The sequence below is a fragment of the Theropithecus gelada genome, chromosome 3, assembly GCF_003255815.1.
Source record: "Theropithecus gelada isolate Dixy chromosome 3, Tgel_1.0, whole genome shotgun sequence".
In the NCBI taxonomy this organism is placed as follows: Eukaryota; Metazoa; Chordata; class Mammalia; order Primates; family Cercopithecidae; genus Theropithecus; species Theropithecus gelada.
The window spans coordinates 18,111,386-18,125,264 of record NC_037670.1 but is presented as its reverse complement, the minus strand read 5'-3'; the positions used below and the strand labels follow the sequence as shown (position 1 = coordinate 18,125,264).

General features: G+C 56.9%; 1 protein-coding gene across 7 annotated transcripts in view; it reads left to right on the top strand.

The window, feature by feature from the left end:
- Nucleotides 1–496: 496 nt before the first annotated feature.
- FAM207A (family with sequence similarity 207 member A) overlaps nucleotides 497–13,879 on the top strand; it is a 38,017-nt gene continuing 24,634 nt past the window's right edge. For 4 of the 7 annotated variants that reach the window (XM_025379614.1, XM_025379610.1, XM_025379612.1 and 1 more), the window contains exons 1-2: nucleotides 497–680; nucleotides 4,452–4,560. In XM_025379614.1, the coding sequence (XP_025235399.1) occupies nucleotides 552–680; nucleotides 4,452–4,560 (238 nt within the window). In that variant the 5' untranslated portion in view covers nucleotides 497–551. Of the gene's footprint in view, nucleotides 681–4,451; nucleotides 4,568–13,879 lie in introns of all 7 variants that reach the window. The other 3 variants (XM_025379613.1, XM_025379608.1, XM_025379611.1) reach the window with 1 other exon arrangement.

Below are 13,879 nucleotides of genomic sequence, written 5' to 3'. Positions count from 1 at the left end.
AAAAAAAAAAAAAAAAAAAAAAAAAAAAAAAAAAAAAAGACCAGTCTGGACTACACAGCAAGATCCTGGCTCTAGCAAAACATTAATAAAAATTAGTCGGGCGTGGCCGTGCCCACCGGTGGTCCCACCTTCTCGAGACGCTGAGGCGGGAGGATCGCTCGAGTCCTGGCGGTCGAGGCTGCAGTGAGTCGATTTCGCGCCATTGCGCTCCAGCCTGGGCGACAGCGGGAGACTCCTTCTCAAACACAGAATTTTAAAAAGGCCAGCTCGACTGCCGCGGGGGTCGCGTCCTCTCCATCCCCGACCTCGGACCCACCCCCCTGGGTACCCCACGATCTAGACAGAAACTGTTTCTGGTGCTCCGCGCCATCCCCGTCCTCAGAGTGCTGCAACCCTACACCCCCGACCCTGCGCCCGCCCGAGCTGCTTCCGGGTACTTCCGGCGCCCGCGCGGATCCCGGCAGCCGCCGCTCCTGTTTCCGTCGGACGGCGAGAGCGCAGGACCAGCTTCCGGGAGGCGCTCCGCGCGTTCGCCGATCTCTGCGGGGAAGATGGGGAAAGTGAGGGGGCTGCGCGCCAGAGTGCACCAGGCTGCCGTGAGGCCCAAGGGGGAGGCCGCCCCCGGCCCCGCGCCCCCTGCTCCGGAGGCGGCCCCTCCGCCGGCCTCGGCCGCGGGGAAGGTGAGTAGGGGAGGCGCAGGCCGGTGGCCGCCGCGTGGGTCCGAGGGCGGGTGAGCTGCGGGGCTTCGCCTCCGGCAGGGATCCGCGACCCAGGCCCACCCTCGGGCCCTGCGGGCGTTTGCTGCGCGACAGACGCGACCTTCTTGCTTCGCGAAGCGTCGCGACCTCCGAGGCTCCGCTCTGCGCTGCAGTCCTGGGCACACGGCTTCGCGCCGCTCCCGGGGCGGGGAGAGAGCCGGGACCCTCCCGCTGCGGTCCAGGGTTGCCACGCCGACCCCAGAGGTTCCTGAATCGCACTGAGCTCCTAGCAAAGGAAAGGACGTTCCCAGGGTTAGAGAAGGACGGAGAGCAGACTCAAGAGAGACCCCGTTCCCTTTAGCAGTCAGCTGCCTGTTTCCCCATCCCACTCAGCCCTAGGCAAGCACGAATCTACCTTCTGTCTTTGTTCCAGACACTGCACGTGAAAGGAATTACTGCTTTCAGGATTTTTTTCCTTAACTTTTGCCTTAAATATTTTGACCGATGTGTCTTGGTGTAGATCTCTTTGTATTTATTTTGCGTGGAGTTTACTGAGCTTCTTGCATGTGTACGTTAATGTTTTTCATTGCATTGACAAGTTTTCAACCATTATTTCCTTGAGAATTTTTTCTGCCCTTTTCTGTCACTCCTCTCAGATACTTCCATTATAAATACGTACGTCGTGCTTGATGGTGTCCCACAGTGCTGTAAGGCGCTGTTCATTCAGTTTTTCTCTTTTCTTCAGATGGCATAATCTCTCTCTTAATTCAAGTTTACATGTTCTCCCAACCCAGAGCTACTTTTGAACCCCTCCAGTGAAATTTTTCATTTTTTTTTGACCCCAGAATTTACTTTATTTCTCTCCTCCTGTTTCTCCTCCTTTTAAAAATAGTTTCTCTTTACTGATGTTTTCTTTTTGATGTGAGAATGTCATTATACCTTCTTTTAGTTCTTTAGACAATGGTCTCTTTTAGTGCTTGGAAATATTTATAATGGCTACTCTGAATTGTTTACATGTGGGCTCCTCAAAGCAGTTTCTGTTGCCTGGCTCATGCTTTCCTAGTTCTTTGAATGTATCACTTTTTGTGGAAAATTGGGCGTTTTGGATAGTCTTGTAGCAACCAGGGATTAGTGTTTGCTTGATTACTTTGTTATTGATCTGGCACTGAGCTATGTGACCTCTCTCCTTGTTCCCTTCCAGCTGTGTGTAGCCTCTGATGTGCCCCCTTGTTGTTGTTGTTGTTGTTGTTCTCCTTCCTCTGTTTATCTTTTAGCCTGGCTACTTGGATCTGCTTAAGCTCCTTACTGGTCAGCAATTGTTCTTAACACCTCCTTGGCCAGTGGGTTTTTGCCCTTTACCACTGGATACCTCTGGCTTGGAGGGGCTGTCAGGTTCAGCGTGTTCGTATTTTTGACCTCCCTTCTGCCCTCAGAGAGGCACAGCCAAGGCCTGGTAGCTTACAGAGTCCCTCTGCTCAGTCCTGGGAGGGCGCATCGGTGAACACGCGCACAGCCTCCAGACTGCCAGGGATGCGACTTCCTGGGAGTTGTTCCTGGGTCAGAGGGGCTTACTGTCTACCCAGGAGCCTTGGGCACCCTGCCCTCTGCACCCGTCACCACCCAGAGCTCCTTCCTGGTCAACAACACCCTTAGGCGTGAGGGCCCTCACACGAGCTGCAGACAAAGTGAGTCCCGTCTGGCAGAGCTGTGGAGTTCTTTTTGCAGTCCACCTCTCCTGGGCAGGAGCTCCATGTCCGGACACCAGAGATGGGGCAGGAGCAGCTTCAGCTTCTCAGGTGACATCTCTCTCTACTAGCAGGAGAGGGGTGTGCCCCTAGTCGTCTTGACTCGTTGAAACCTGCGCCGTGCTGGTGGCTGAGGTGGGGCTGATCGGGACCCAGTGTTCTGATGTCCCTGCCTGGGGTGGAAATTAGAAAATAGAATTATCAGACAGAAACTAAAAAACAAGTGTGTCTGAAAATGTGGAAGACATAATTCAGGAATCATAGAAAGGAACAAAGAGCCGTTCAAAAGACTTGGCAAATTTGAAGATAAAAGCAACAGATAGAACTTGTATATATGGAAAATACAGTCATTGAACTTGCATATGGAATAGACAGGTAAAAAGGATTTGTAGTGTCTAATCAGACAATGACATTGTAATCTTTGAAAGACGTTCAAATGATGTAACAGCGTTTTTTATATTAAGCTCCAGAAATATGCATTAATGAGGTATAAAGTGCCACCATGGAGAATGTCCCGGGTGCGGTGGGAAAAGCAGTCGTATGCCATATACCAGCGTACATTCATGATCTGGAAGGCTGCACACTCCAACCCTTGTCCCCACCTGGGCCTTGTTTGCCTGTGAGGCCTCAGCCTACCTGTGCTGCCTCAGCCACCTGCCCACCCATTTGAAGGCTGCCCTGGTCTCCAGCACTGTTGCCCTTCGAGTCTGATATTTTCCCATGTACCGACTTTTCTGTCCCTGCCACGTGACCCCCCAAGACCAGGGGTTTTTCCCTCAGGTGCTGTGAGTGAGGGCGCCTGGGAGCTGCCGTCCAGCCTGGCACCTCTTGGTGCCCTAGCTGCCTTCTGCCTCACCTGCACCCTGTCTCCTCTGTAATGTGAGGGAGGCCACATTTTACCTCTACCTTCAGGGTTTTCAGGTTGGGCCTGAGATTTAGACTCACGTAAAACAGGTAAACAGGAGAAAAGCATACACATTCGTCGAAGTTTTATGTGACATGGGAGCCTTATAAGGAAATGAAGACAAGGAAGTGGGAGACCTTTGTGCTTCTGTGAGAGGGTGAGAGGTTGAATGGAGGTGGTTGTGGAAAACTAAACCACGCGGGGAGGCAGGCTGCTGGACGGGAGGGGTTGTGTTCACCAGGTGTGTCTGTACAGAGTGCTTTTGGCTCCTCTCATCCGTCCCCGATGATAAGAATGTCGCTTTCCTTCTGGTGTAGGAGGGCATCTTCCACATGGGGATTTTATTTTCTTTCAGGAAAAACAGGGAGGGGGTTAATGCGCTCTCTTGGTACCTGCTATATTTTTAAGTGCCTTTAGCTCAAAATAATTCTTTTGCCAAAGTGACATGTTTTGGGGTGGCGTATTCTGACGCCCTTCAGAAACCTCTGTTGAGGTCGATGCTGCCTTCCCTGCCAAGTTCAGTGAGGCTTGCACGTGAATGGGCCAGGCAGCACGGGGGTCAGGGACTGGGGGTTCTGTCTTCTCGCAGTGTGGTCGACGGCTGACTTGGAGGAGCTGAAATCTTCATGTAGGGATGAGTGTGGCTCAGAAACAGACCTGGCAGAGAGGCTGCTGAGATGACTGGTTCTGATGGGGTGTGGTCATTCTGAGCTGAAGGGGCTGGCAGGCTGGGAGCTGCCTATCCTTCATCTGCTCAGCTGCAGGTTTCTTCTGCGACACAGGAGGATGTTGCAGAAAGAGTAAGACGAAACGGTTGGGCAAGAAATTTGGTTCTTGAGATACTGGTCCTGACTCCTGAAGCCCATCTGGTGATTTCAGGCAGGGAGCAGGTGGGCCTGGGCGCTGCGGGTCTGCCCTGGAGCTCTGGGGCCGGAGGCTCGTGCTCTGGGAGGTGAGGGCTGTTTCCCCCAGGTCCTCCCAGGCAGAGAAGCTGGGGAATCCGGGTTCTTGTCCTCCGTCTTCTCCTCACCTTTAACTTCCCTCTGAAACCACAGAGCAAGTCTCACACCGTTTTTTTCCTTCGTTTCTTGTTGGGGACATTAGGACTGGGCATTCATCAACACCAACATCTTTGCCAGGACCAAGATAGACCCCAGTGCCTTGGTGCAGAAGCTGGAGCTGGACGTGAGGAATGTCGCTTCCGTCAGGAGAGGTGAGCAGTCTTGAGTGCGTGGGTTGCCATGCTGATGGCCAGCAGATCTGGGATCACTCACTCACACACCCGAGGTCTCAGCAGCTTTCCAGCTAACCTGTACCTGACAATGTCCTTGAGCAAGGGATGCCCCTGGCTGTTTGTTGGGGCGATTCCCCAGAGTAGATTGCAGCGGTGGTTTTGCCCCTGGGCTGCATCTTGTCCCCCCAGCTACGCAGGGACTGCCCTGCATCCTGGCAGCAGCGCTAAAGCTACAGGAACTTGGGCTTCTTTGGTGACCAACAGGGTTTGAACTCTTTTCTCCGTGTGTGCTGATTCTCATGGTCTGTCTCTATGTTTGGGGCAGTTTTGATCCCTTTTCTTAAACAAGTTCTTTATGTGTTGCAGAGGTTAGCTGTTTATCATTTTGTACAAATAACTCGTTAGGGTTTAGATCCTGAAGCCCAAGTGGGGTCCTGTCAGTTTCATCAGAGCCACGTGCAGCCCTTCCCTGTCTCCTGATTATACTCCTTGCAGCCCTGCAGCACACACGTCAGCCTGGCCAGGGAGAGGCCCAGGAATTCGCACTCACTCCACTGTCTGGAGCTTAGCAGGGAATGCAGTCCCCTGCACCTCCTACTGAGCCTGAGGTGTTCTAGAGAGTTCCAGGCCTCCATGCTCAACGCCAGAAGTGTTGACTTTCTGGCTGGAGGATGGTGACACAGTGTCACTCCCAGGGATAAATCCAGGAAAGAGCTTCCTTCACTCATCTAAGGGAGTCCATGAGGGCCACAAGGAATACTTTTTACATCCTGACAGCCTCAGAGAGCCATGGGTTGGGGAGGGAGAGGGCCTGGCTGTGGGTGCAGAGCTCAACTTTTTACATCTTGACAGCCTCGGAGAGCCACGGGTTGGGGAGGGAGAGGGCCTGGCTGTGGGTGCAGAGCTGGGGACACCAGTGTGACAGTGAAGACTGCACTTGACTTCACAGTCTGCAGAGCTGGGAGTGCCAGGACAGGGCACGAGCCAGGTCTGGGGCCTGTAGGCAGCCCCTTGAGAGCGTGGCTGTGGGCCTCTGCTCCTCACCGCCTGGTAGCCTCTGGCTGCACACTTGATCACTCTGGGCCTGGGTTTTGCATCTGTCAAAGGTGGTAACAATATTTATCTCCTAAGTTCTGGCAGTTTTGAGGTTGAGATGAGTTAGTTGGTGTGAAACGTTTAAAACAGTGCAGTGAAGGCCGTGGAGGTGTCCGCTCCGCATCTGTTGAATGAGGCTGGTCTGGCGGCAAGGCTGGGGATGAGTGGGTTTTGCAGCTGCCCAGAGGTGGCCAGCCTTAATTCCTTGGGCGCGTCATGTGATTGTGGTTGCTCTCTGACCCTTAGCTCCATTGTCCACAAAGCGGCGACAGACATAGCTCATGGGTGCTGAGGGCTTCACTGTGCCTCTAGAAAGATCCAGGTACATTTAGCCAGTGCTGGTTTCCTGCGCCTTCTCTCCGAGGAGGACCTGGTGAGGTGACCAGGCCAGGTAACTCCAGAGAGAAGCTGTGCCTTCCAGCCAGAAGCCTCGATGTTGTGGGTGGTCTGCCCGAGCTGTGCGCTCCCTGATTGCCGACGAGGCCACTGAGGCTGTCCCCAAGGGGAGGGGAGTCATGGGTCTCACTGACCTGGCTCTGGCCTGAGCTTCTCAGAGAAAGCTTCTCTTTCACACAGCAACTTCTTTCCTCTGCCTTTTCTTGGCCCTCTCCCTTCAACCCCTGTGACTCATCTGGTCCCCAAGGCCACCTGCTGCACTGACCCTCACGTCCCCTCTTCCCTTCCTAATTGAGGGAGGCGTCACGCTCTCGACCCCTCTTGCCTACCAGGGAAACTCCTCGTTAGCAGCATCTGGCCTTGCAGTGTTCTTGGGCTGAGGTCACGCCCAGCAGTCCTGTGGCCTCTCCTTTGAGCCACCCTGGATCTTCTGGTTTTGTTTGTTTGTTTGTTTGTTTGGAGACGGAGTTTTGCTCTGTCACCAGGCTGGAGTGCAGTGGCGTGATCTTGGCTCACTGCAACCTCTGCCTCCTGGGTTCAAGTGATTCCCCTGCCTCAGCCTCCCGAGTAGCTGGGACTACAGGCACATGCCACCACGCCCAGCTGATTTTTGTATTTTTAGTAGAGATGGGGTTGCACCACGTTGGCCGGGATGATCTCGATCTCTTGACCTCGTGATCTGCCCGCCTTGGCCTCTAGGTGCTGGGATTACAGGCATGATCTGGCCTGGTCTTTGATTTCTGTAAGCTCAAACCTCATTAATTTAGAGTAACTGGTGGGAGAGGGTAGAAGCTTGAACTTTATGGTGTCAAAGATTGATTTCAAATTTCAGAACCACCTTATGCGAGTAGAGCATAGAAATGTTTTCTTGAAGTAATTGAACCATAAGTTGAAAAAATTTGAAGATTCTGTTGATTGCGAGTTCATTGGGTAATTAATTTTTTTCTTAATTCATATACTCTTATTTGTGCATAAAAACCTTAAAGCTTGTGCCGACCGGACTGTAGCGTGGCCCGTTCTGGTGCTCCCCAGCCCTGAGCTTGTGCCGACTGTAGCGTGGCCCATTCTGCGCTCCCCAGCCCTGAGCTTGTGCCGACTGTAGCGTGGCCCATTCTGCGCTCCCCAGCCCTGAGCTCGTGCTGTTTGGACTGTAGCTTGGTCCATGCTGGCGCTTCCTGCTTGTGTGCAGTGTCTCCCATAGCTCTCCTGGAGGGGCACAAGGATGGGAATTATTTGAGCTGTGTGGCAGGGTCAGGGTTTTGGGTGTTGGGGCCTTGGCCTGGGGATGCACTTAGTGGCTCTGGCCAGGAGCCGGTGGTTTCGTGCACTGCCCATGGCTGTGATTTCTGCCTCGGTGCCCCAGGGGGATTCAGGAGAAGGTGCTCCAAAATGGTCCCTTGGAGGTTGTCCTTGAGGTGCGTTCCAGGTGGTCATCCTGTGAAAGGGGGTGTTCTGAGCTCATCGCCGCGGGCCCCCATCACAGCCTTCCTGGAATGAGGCCTCTGGCCAGCCATCTTTGTCTGTGGCTCTCGGCCCAGGATTCTGGTGCATGTTCTTTCCACCTCCTGCTGTGGATTCTCTGCCCTGAAGAGTCCTGGGCTGGATGAAGGGGACCATTGGACCTCACAGAGGGCTCAGACGGAGGGACAAGCCTCCACTTCCTCTGGGATGTGAAGCGCCAGCTTGGCAGGGTGGCAGGGGTGCCTGGCCCCAGCCCCTTTTCTTCGGGCTTCCGAGGTATCTAGGTGCCTCACTGGGCTCCTTTGCATCTTGGCTGCTCCTCACCATGTTCCTCCCTCTCTCCAGGATCAGTTCTGTTTTTTTGGTGTGGTCTCCTCAGCTCCTCATTGGCTGGTGCCCTGGGTCCCTACCGCCCCCCCGCCCCCCCCGGGCTTGTGCTGGGCCCAGGGCAGGCCCATGTCGTACAGATACTGCATCCTGTGGCTTGGCCGCCTCCCCTCGGTGACCCGCCTGGCTATGGAGGTGAGGTGGTGGCCTGTGGGTGCCTGTCTGTCTGGATTAGTGCAACACCAACTTCCCAAGATGTGTCTCATCGTCCTTGCCCTGGCCTGAGTCGGAAATAGCACTGCATGCCGCATCTCTGGCCAAGGAGCCGGGTGGCCCAGGGGAGGGGTCTAGGCTGTGGCCCATCACTCGGTGGACATCCATGTGCCCACCTGCGCCCCTCCTCTATGTTTTTTTGAAATTGGGATCCCAGCTTGCCCGGAAGCCATATCTGCCCCCAGTTCCCTTCCTATGCCCTGGGGCCTGCCTTACCATTACAGGTGGGCCCTGCATCCTGGGAGGGACCCTCTGAGCTCTGCAGCCTCCTGTCATGAGAGGAGGAGGGCATGGGTGCAAGGCTGAGGCTGGCCCCCAGAGTCCCCTCCCGCCCCAGCTCTCTTAAGACCTTCTGCACCTCCCCAGCAGGACTCCGCTTTGCCTGTGGGCCGGGTTGTGCATGCAGGGGCTTTGTGGCAGCCCGTGGACCCCATATCGAGGCTACAGCTCCTCCGTGTCTGCTTTGGGGGTGGCGAGGGACCTGTGGCAGAGCTGGGGTGAGCACCCGTCTCCTGAGCCTCCCCCTACACAGTGCCACCTGCTGTGCGTGCTGTGCAGCCCGCTCTAGCTGGCGCAGTGAGCTTGTGCAACACCAGAGCCTGGCAACCGGCCGGGTGTCCAGTGGTGGCTGCATCCTCCAGCCTTGGGCATGGCGCCAGTCCTTGGCATCAGGCAGTCCGGGGAGCTGGTTGTGCAGCCTTGGACACAGTGCCAATCCTTGGCATCAGGTGGTCCGGGAGAGCTGGTCATGCAGCATCATGTGGTCCAGGGAGCTTGTCGTGGAGCACGCTTAGAATTGGATTTCTAGTTCTGTGTTCCTTCATACCAGAAAATGAACCCACCTGTTTTCAGACAGGCACTCGGGACTCAAGCCCAGAGACACAGGCAGGGTGGGGCGAGGCCTGGTGTGGACTCAGAGCCAGGTGGGGCTGGGGGCCCCTGGAGCAGAGGGTGGAGGGAGGCCTGTCACCATTGCTGGAGAGGGAGCTCAAAGCACAGTGGACGGCTTGGGGGCGTGGGGGCCGTGAGAGGCGCCGGTGGGGTTACAGGATTTTGGAGGTGTTGCTTTTCTGGCCAGATACCTGTGGCCGGCGGCACCTTTGCTCGAGTTTTGCCCAGGGCCGCTGGGCTCGTTTCACCCACTTGGCCTGGCAGGCTGTGCTAAGCTCGTGCTACTGGCCTGGATCCCATGGCTCCAAGGGAGACTGGAGTCGGGCGTGGAGTGGCAAAGGGTGTGTGTGAGCAAGCATAGGGTCTGGCCGTTGCAGGCCAGCGCCAATACACCCTCAGCCCCTGCCTTGGCTTCCTCCCAGAGCTTGTTGGTGCCCAAGGTCCAGAGGAGTCCGAGGTGGCAGGGCCTGGGTGTGTGCACACCCAGCCGGGCCATGACAGCGCCTGGGCTCGGCCCCAACCCCATTTTGAGATTGGAGTGGGTGTTGGAAGCAGGGAGAGGCCAGGCAGCAGGAGCAGGCATCTCTGAGCCTGCAAGAGTGAGAGTGCAGAGAGGCTGGGTCCCCAGCCCTGAGGTGGGCTGCTGCTTGCTCCCGCTCCTGCTGGCTCTGGAGCATGCAGCTCTGGCTCCCCTTGCACGGCCTGTGGCCCTGCCCGGGGCTGCTCCTGATCTGGGAGCGGATTGTGGGCTGTGGGCCGTGGGCCCTGGACCTAGCTGTCAGGAGTGTCAGGCCCGGCAGTCACCCCGATGTGGGGTGGACCCTAGGGACACAGCCCAGGCGGTCCTGCACGTAGGCTCCTCCAGAGGAACCCGGCACCCTTGGCCGGGTGGACACACTGCTGTCCGGGTCCCCAAAGTGTGGCCCCAGCCCCACCTACTCCCCAGAACCCTCTGTGCAGCAGCAGCAGGCCAGAGCGCACCGCGGGGCCAGACCTGAAGCCGCAGAGGCCTGCTCTTAGATGCCGGGCACAGGACACCCACCACCACTGCTGCTCTGGCGGCCACTCCTGCCACCTCCACCTGCGCCTCCCCGCTGTGTACAGCTGCTCCTGTGGTCAGTGGAACATCTGCAGGCGTGTTGGACTGGGTGACGAGGCCACCAGGCTGTGGTGCAAGGACACCCGGAGCTCCTGCACCCGGCCCTCGGGCAGGGCTGGCTCTCCAGTCAGCACAGAGTGATGCCCAGGCGATCATACCAGCTTAGACCCCACTCCACCCCCAGGCACCTGTGGTGGAGGGAGCCACCTTGGCTTCTTGGGCGTCCCTCTGCACTGGTGATCTGCCCAGCAGAGGGCAGCAGAGCTGTGTCCTTGTCAGGTCAGCCCAGGTGTGGGTCGGTCCCGGGATAGAGATGCAGGCTCTCCCTCCTGCCTTGCACAGTGGAGACTTGGGAAGTCCCAGCTCCTCATCAGACAGTGCAGAGTGCCTTAGACTCTGGGGTTACAGGGTTGTCTTCAGGGATTTTTTTTTTTTTTTTTTAAGATGACTGGAAAATGGCAGGAAATGAGCCTTGCCCCACCCTGCCTGTGTCTCTGAGCTTGAGTCCCAGGTGCCTGTCTGACAACAGGATGGGCTCGTTTTCTGCTATTTTCCAGTATCTAAAAAAAAAAAAAATTCCTTTTTTAAAGACCTTTTTCTACAATTGTGAAGTCAAGGGTATGACAGAAACCATGCAGAACATACTTGTTCCTTATATCGACTCCCAAGTTAAAATAAGAACAAACCGACGGGGAGGTTACGTTGGAGATGGCTCCGTCGAAGTGAGGCTTGGGGTCGGATGGCCTCGGCTCGGCCGCAGCTGCCTGTGTGTCGTCTGCCTTGGCTGCGCGGTGCGGTGGCTGGGAGTGGGGTGGGTGCGGTGGCTGGGAGTGGGGTGGGTGCGGTGGCTGGGAGTGGGGCGCCTTCTTTCCTGCGCTCCTGTGGAGGGTGTGGCTGTGCTGACCGGTATGTTGGGAGCCCAGTGACTTGTTTCTTAAGCCGGGCATCCTCGTGAGCCACGTGTTGTTGAGATGCTAGACCAGGGGTCGGAGGCGTGGCCCACGCCAGTCCAGCCGGGAGTGTGGCCCTGTTGGTGGCACTTCTCAGGCCCACGGTCACGCAGTCACATGGTGCCATGCTGAGGCGTTTGACTTGGACCAGACATAGTGCTGTTTCCTCCCATCTTAGTGGGAGTCAGGAGCCAGCCAGGGCCTCGGGAGTTCCAGCCTCCTGCGCCTCTTTGCCGGTATCCTCAGGGTTTCTGCGATCAGCTCCTTCACCTGCGGAAGGAAGGTGTTGGGGACTACTATAGAACTGCGATGGGTTTATCCTCGTAGAACTTGGGGCACAGAGACCGGCCCAGGCAAGTGTGGGTGGCACCTGCCTGAGGATCACAGGGACTCCAGCTGGTGCCTGTCCTGGAGCACGTGACAGCGACTGGGCACACGTGTCGTGGGCACGGTGCAGCCGGCTAAGCCTTCGTCGGATTAAAGTTGCCAGTTGGATTTAAAGGCCTTAAAAATGCTTTAAACACACAGCAGCAGCAGAACACACAGGAGAAGATGCCCCTGGGCTCGGCCAGTCTCTCCTGTGCCTGTGTCTCGTGGCCTGGCTCCTGTTCACTCAGCTTGAGATGAAACCGCGGCCGCTGCCATACTGGGCGCAAAGGAGCTCCCATTGCCTGGTGGCACTGAAGCTCACAGCCATCCACGGGGCCAGAACCTCATGGCATCATGCAGGGAGACAGGAGAGAGGCAGGGAGAGTGGGCATGGGTGGCCCTGGCTTGCCGCACAGCCCCGGAAGAAGCAAAGGGACAGGCTGTGGATGTGGCCCCTTGCCCGTCCTGTTCAAGTCCTGGCTCTACCATCTGGATCCAGGGGCTGAGTCCTCAATGCACAGGGTGAACAGCCATGTCCTTGCCCACCGTGCCCCACTCACCGTCATGCCTGTGGCTGAGATTTAAAGGTTAGGGACCAACCTTTATCTAAAATTACTTTTGTAGAAAATAACATTTCATCATTGAAAAAGTAGCGCATACGCACACATTGCAGAATAGGCAAATTCGCACCATTGGGAGATAAAAGCCAGGCCCTGCCCCTAGAGCCGCCCGAGCGCGCCGTGTGGGCACCATCTCTCGCCGCCCGAGGGCGCTGTGTGGGCACCATCTCTGGACCACACGTGTTCTTGCCCAGGCCTGCTGCCCGTGCTGATCACTAACTGGGGCAGGGCGTCTCAGGAAAGGCCCTTGCCTTAGCTAGCAGCATCTTCAGGAGCCCTTGCTGCTCTGTGTCTGAACAGGGTTCGCCGGCCGTGTGTGGCCGTTGTGGGCTGGGCCTGTCTGGATCTCACTGACTCACCGAGGTCCCTGGGCCGCCATCTTGGGCTTGCGCTGCTCGCCACCCGGGAAGCTCGGCCACTGCCTTTTTCTGTTTGCTAGACAGCAATCGGCAGCTTCCCTGGCCACTCAGAGAGTGACTCCTCTCATCAGAGCTGTCTGCTGTCAGGGCTAATGTTTAAGTTGTTTCTGGAACTTTCACATCAGAGTGTGTGACCTGATCACCTTGGACCTGGCTGGGGGTTCCCAGAAGCCGCCTTCCATCACTAGAAGGTTGGCCCCAGGGCCCTCCTTCTCCCCTGCAGGTCTGGCCCCAGCTGCTTCAGGACCACCCTCCCAAGGGGGATGCTGTGCCCAGCAGAGGTCTTTTGTCTGGGTGGACAGTTGGGGTTATGTGGCCCCGCGGGACCCTCCCTCGTTTGGGGTGCTGCTATGTGGGTGTCTGTGTCATGTGCTCCGGGCGCCCTCCTGCTAGGAGACGACGGGGTGGTGTCTGAGCATGTGGGTTGCTATTTCTAAACCTGGCACTTGGAGCTTGGTGGCTGGAGCTATTTAAGGCTCTCGACATGTTCTGTTGGTGGGGCCTGGCGGCAGCATCCTGCTGAGACGTCCTGCGCATCACTGTCCTCCTCGACAGCTGGGGTGGGAGGCAGCTGAGTGTTTTCAAATGGAAACTTAGGAGTCAGCAGAGAAGGGCTGGGGCCCTGGATGCCACTGTAATCTGGGCATGGCACTCATTCTGACTTGCAGGCACTGTCCTGAGGCTAGGAGGTCTCCAGGGCCCTGCCTCTGGCAGCCTCCCCCTTGGTACCCCACCTGGTGTGTTTTCCAAACCCCGCCTGGGAAGGCCCAAGCCGAGCCCGTGCAGCAGGCTCTCCTGGTTCACTTCTTAGACCCTACTCCTAATGGGAGGTGGCAGTGAATGCCCTCCTGGCTACAGGGCTATCCCTTCCCCTTTGGGCGTGTGGCCGGCCTGTCATGGTCAGGGGCCCTGTGCAGCTGTGGGTAGGACCCGTGGGCAGCTGAGGCCTGGGCACTGTGGTTTTCTGATGGGCTTGTCTGAGGAATAGGCAAATCGTGGAGGCTCTCTTGTGAGATTCCCTAGGTGGGGCCCCCAAACCAGCTGAACCCGCAAGTGCTACGAGTGGCTGTACCTCCTGGGGCAGGACGCCTCTAGGTGAGCAGGACAGCCACTCCTTCGGGCACCATCCCTGGCGGTGGGGCCCTGTGTCCTCGGGAGCCTGTCCTGTGTTGACTTTGGACTGAAGCAGTCCTCTGGGGCTCCCTCCTTTCCAGGTGGGACGGGTAGTTTGGGCAGATGCCGAGGACACAGGCCAGGTGTGGCTGCAGGAGGCCAAGAGAGCCCTCTGGCCCCACAGCCCAGGTTCCTCAATGCAGTCGCGTGACCTTGGCACTCTGCGTTTCAGTGTCCCTGGGTAGCGCCACCCCTCAGGGAACTCTTGGCCGTGACTGCTCTTCC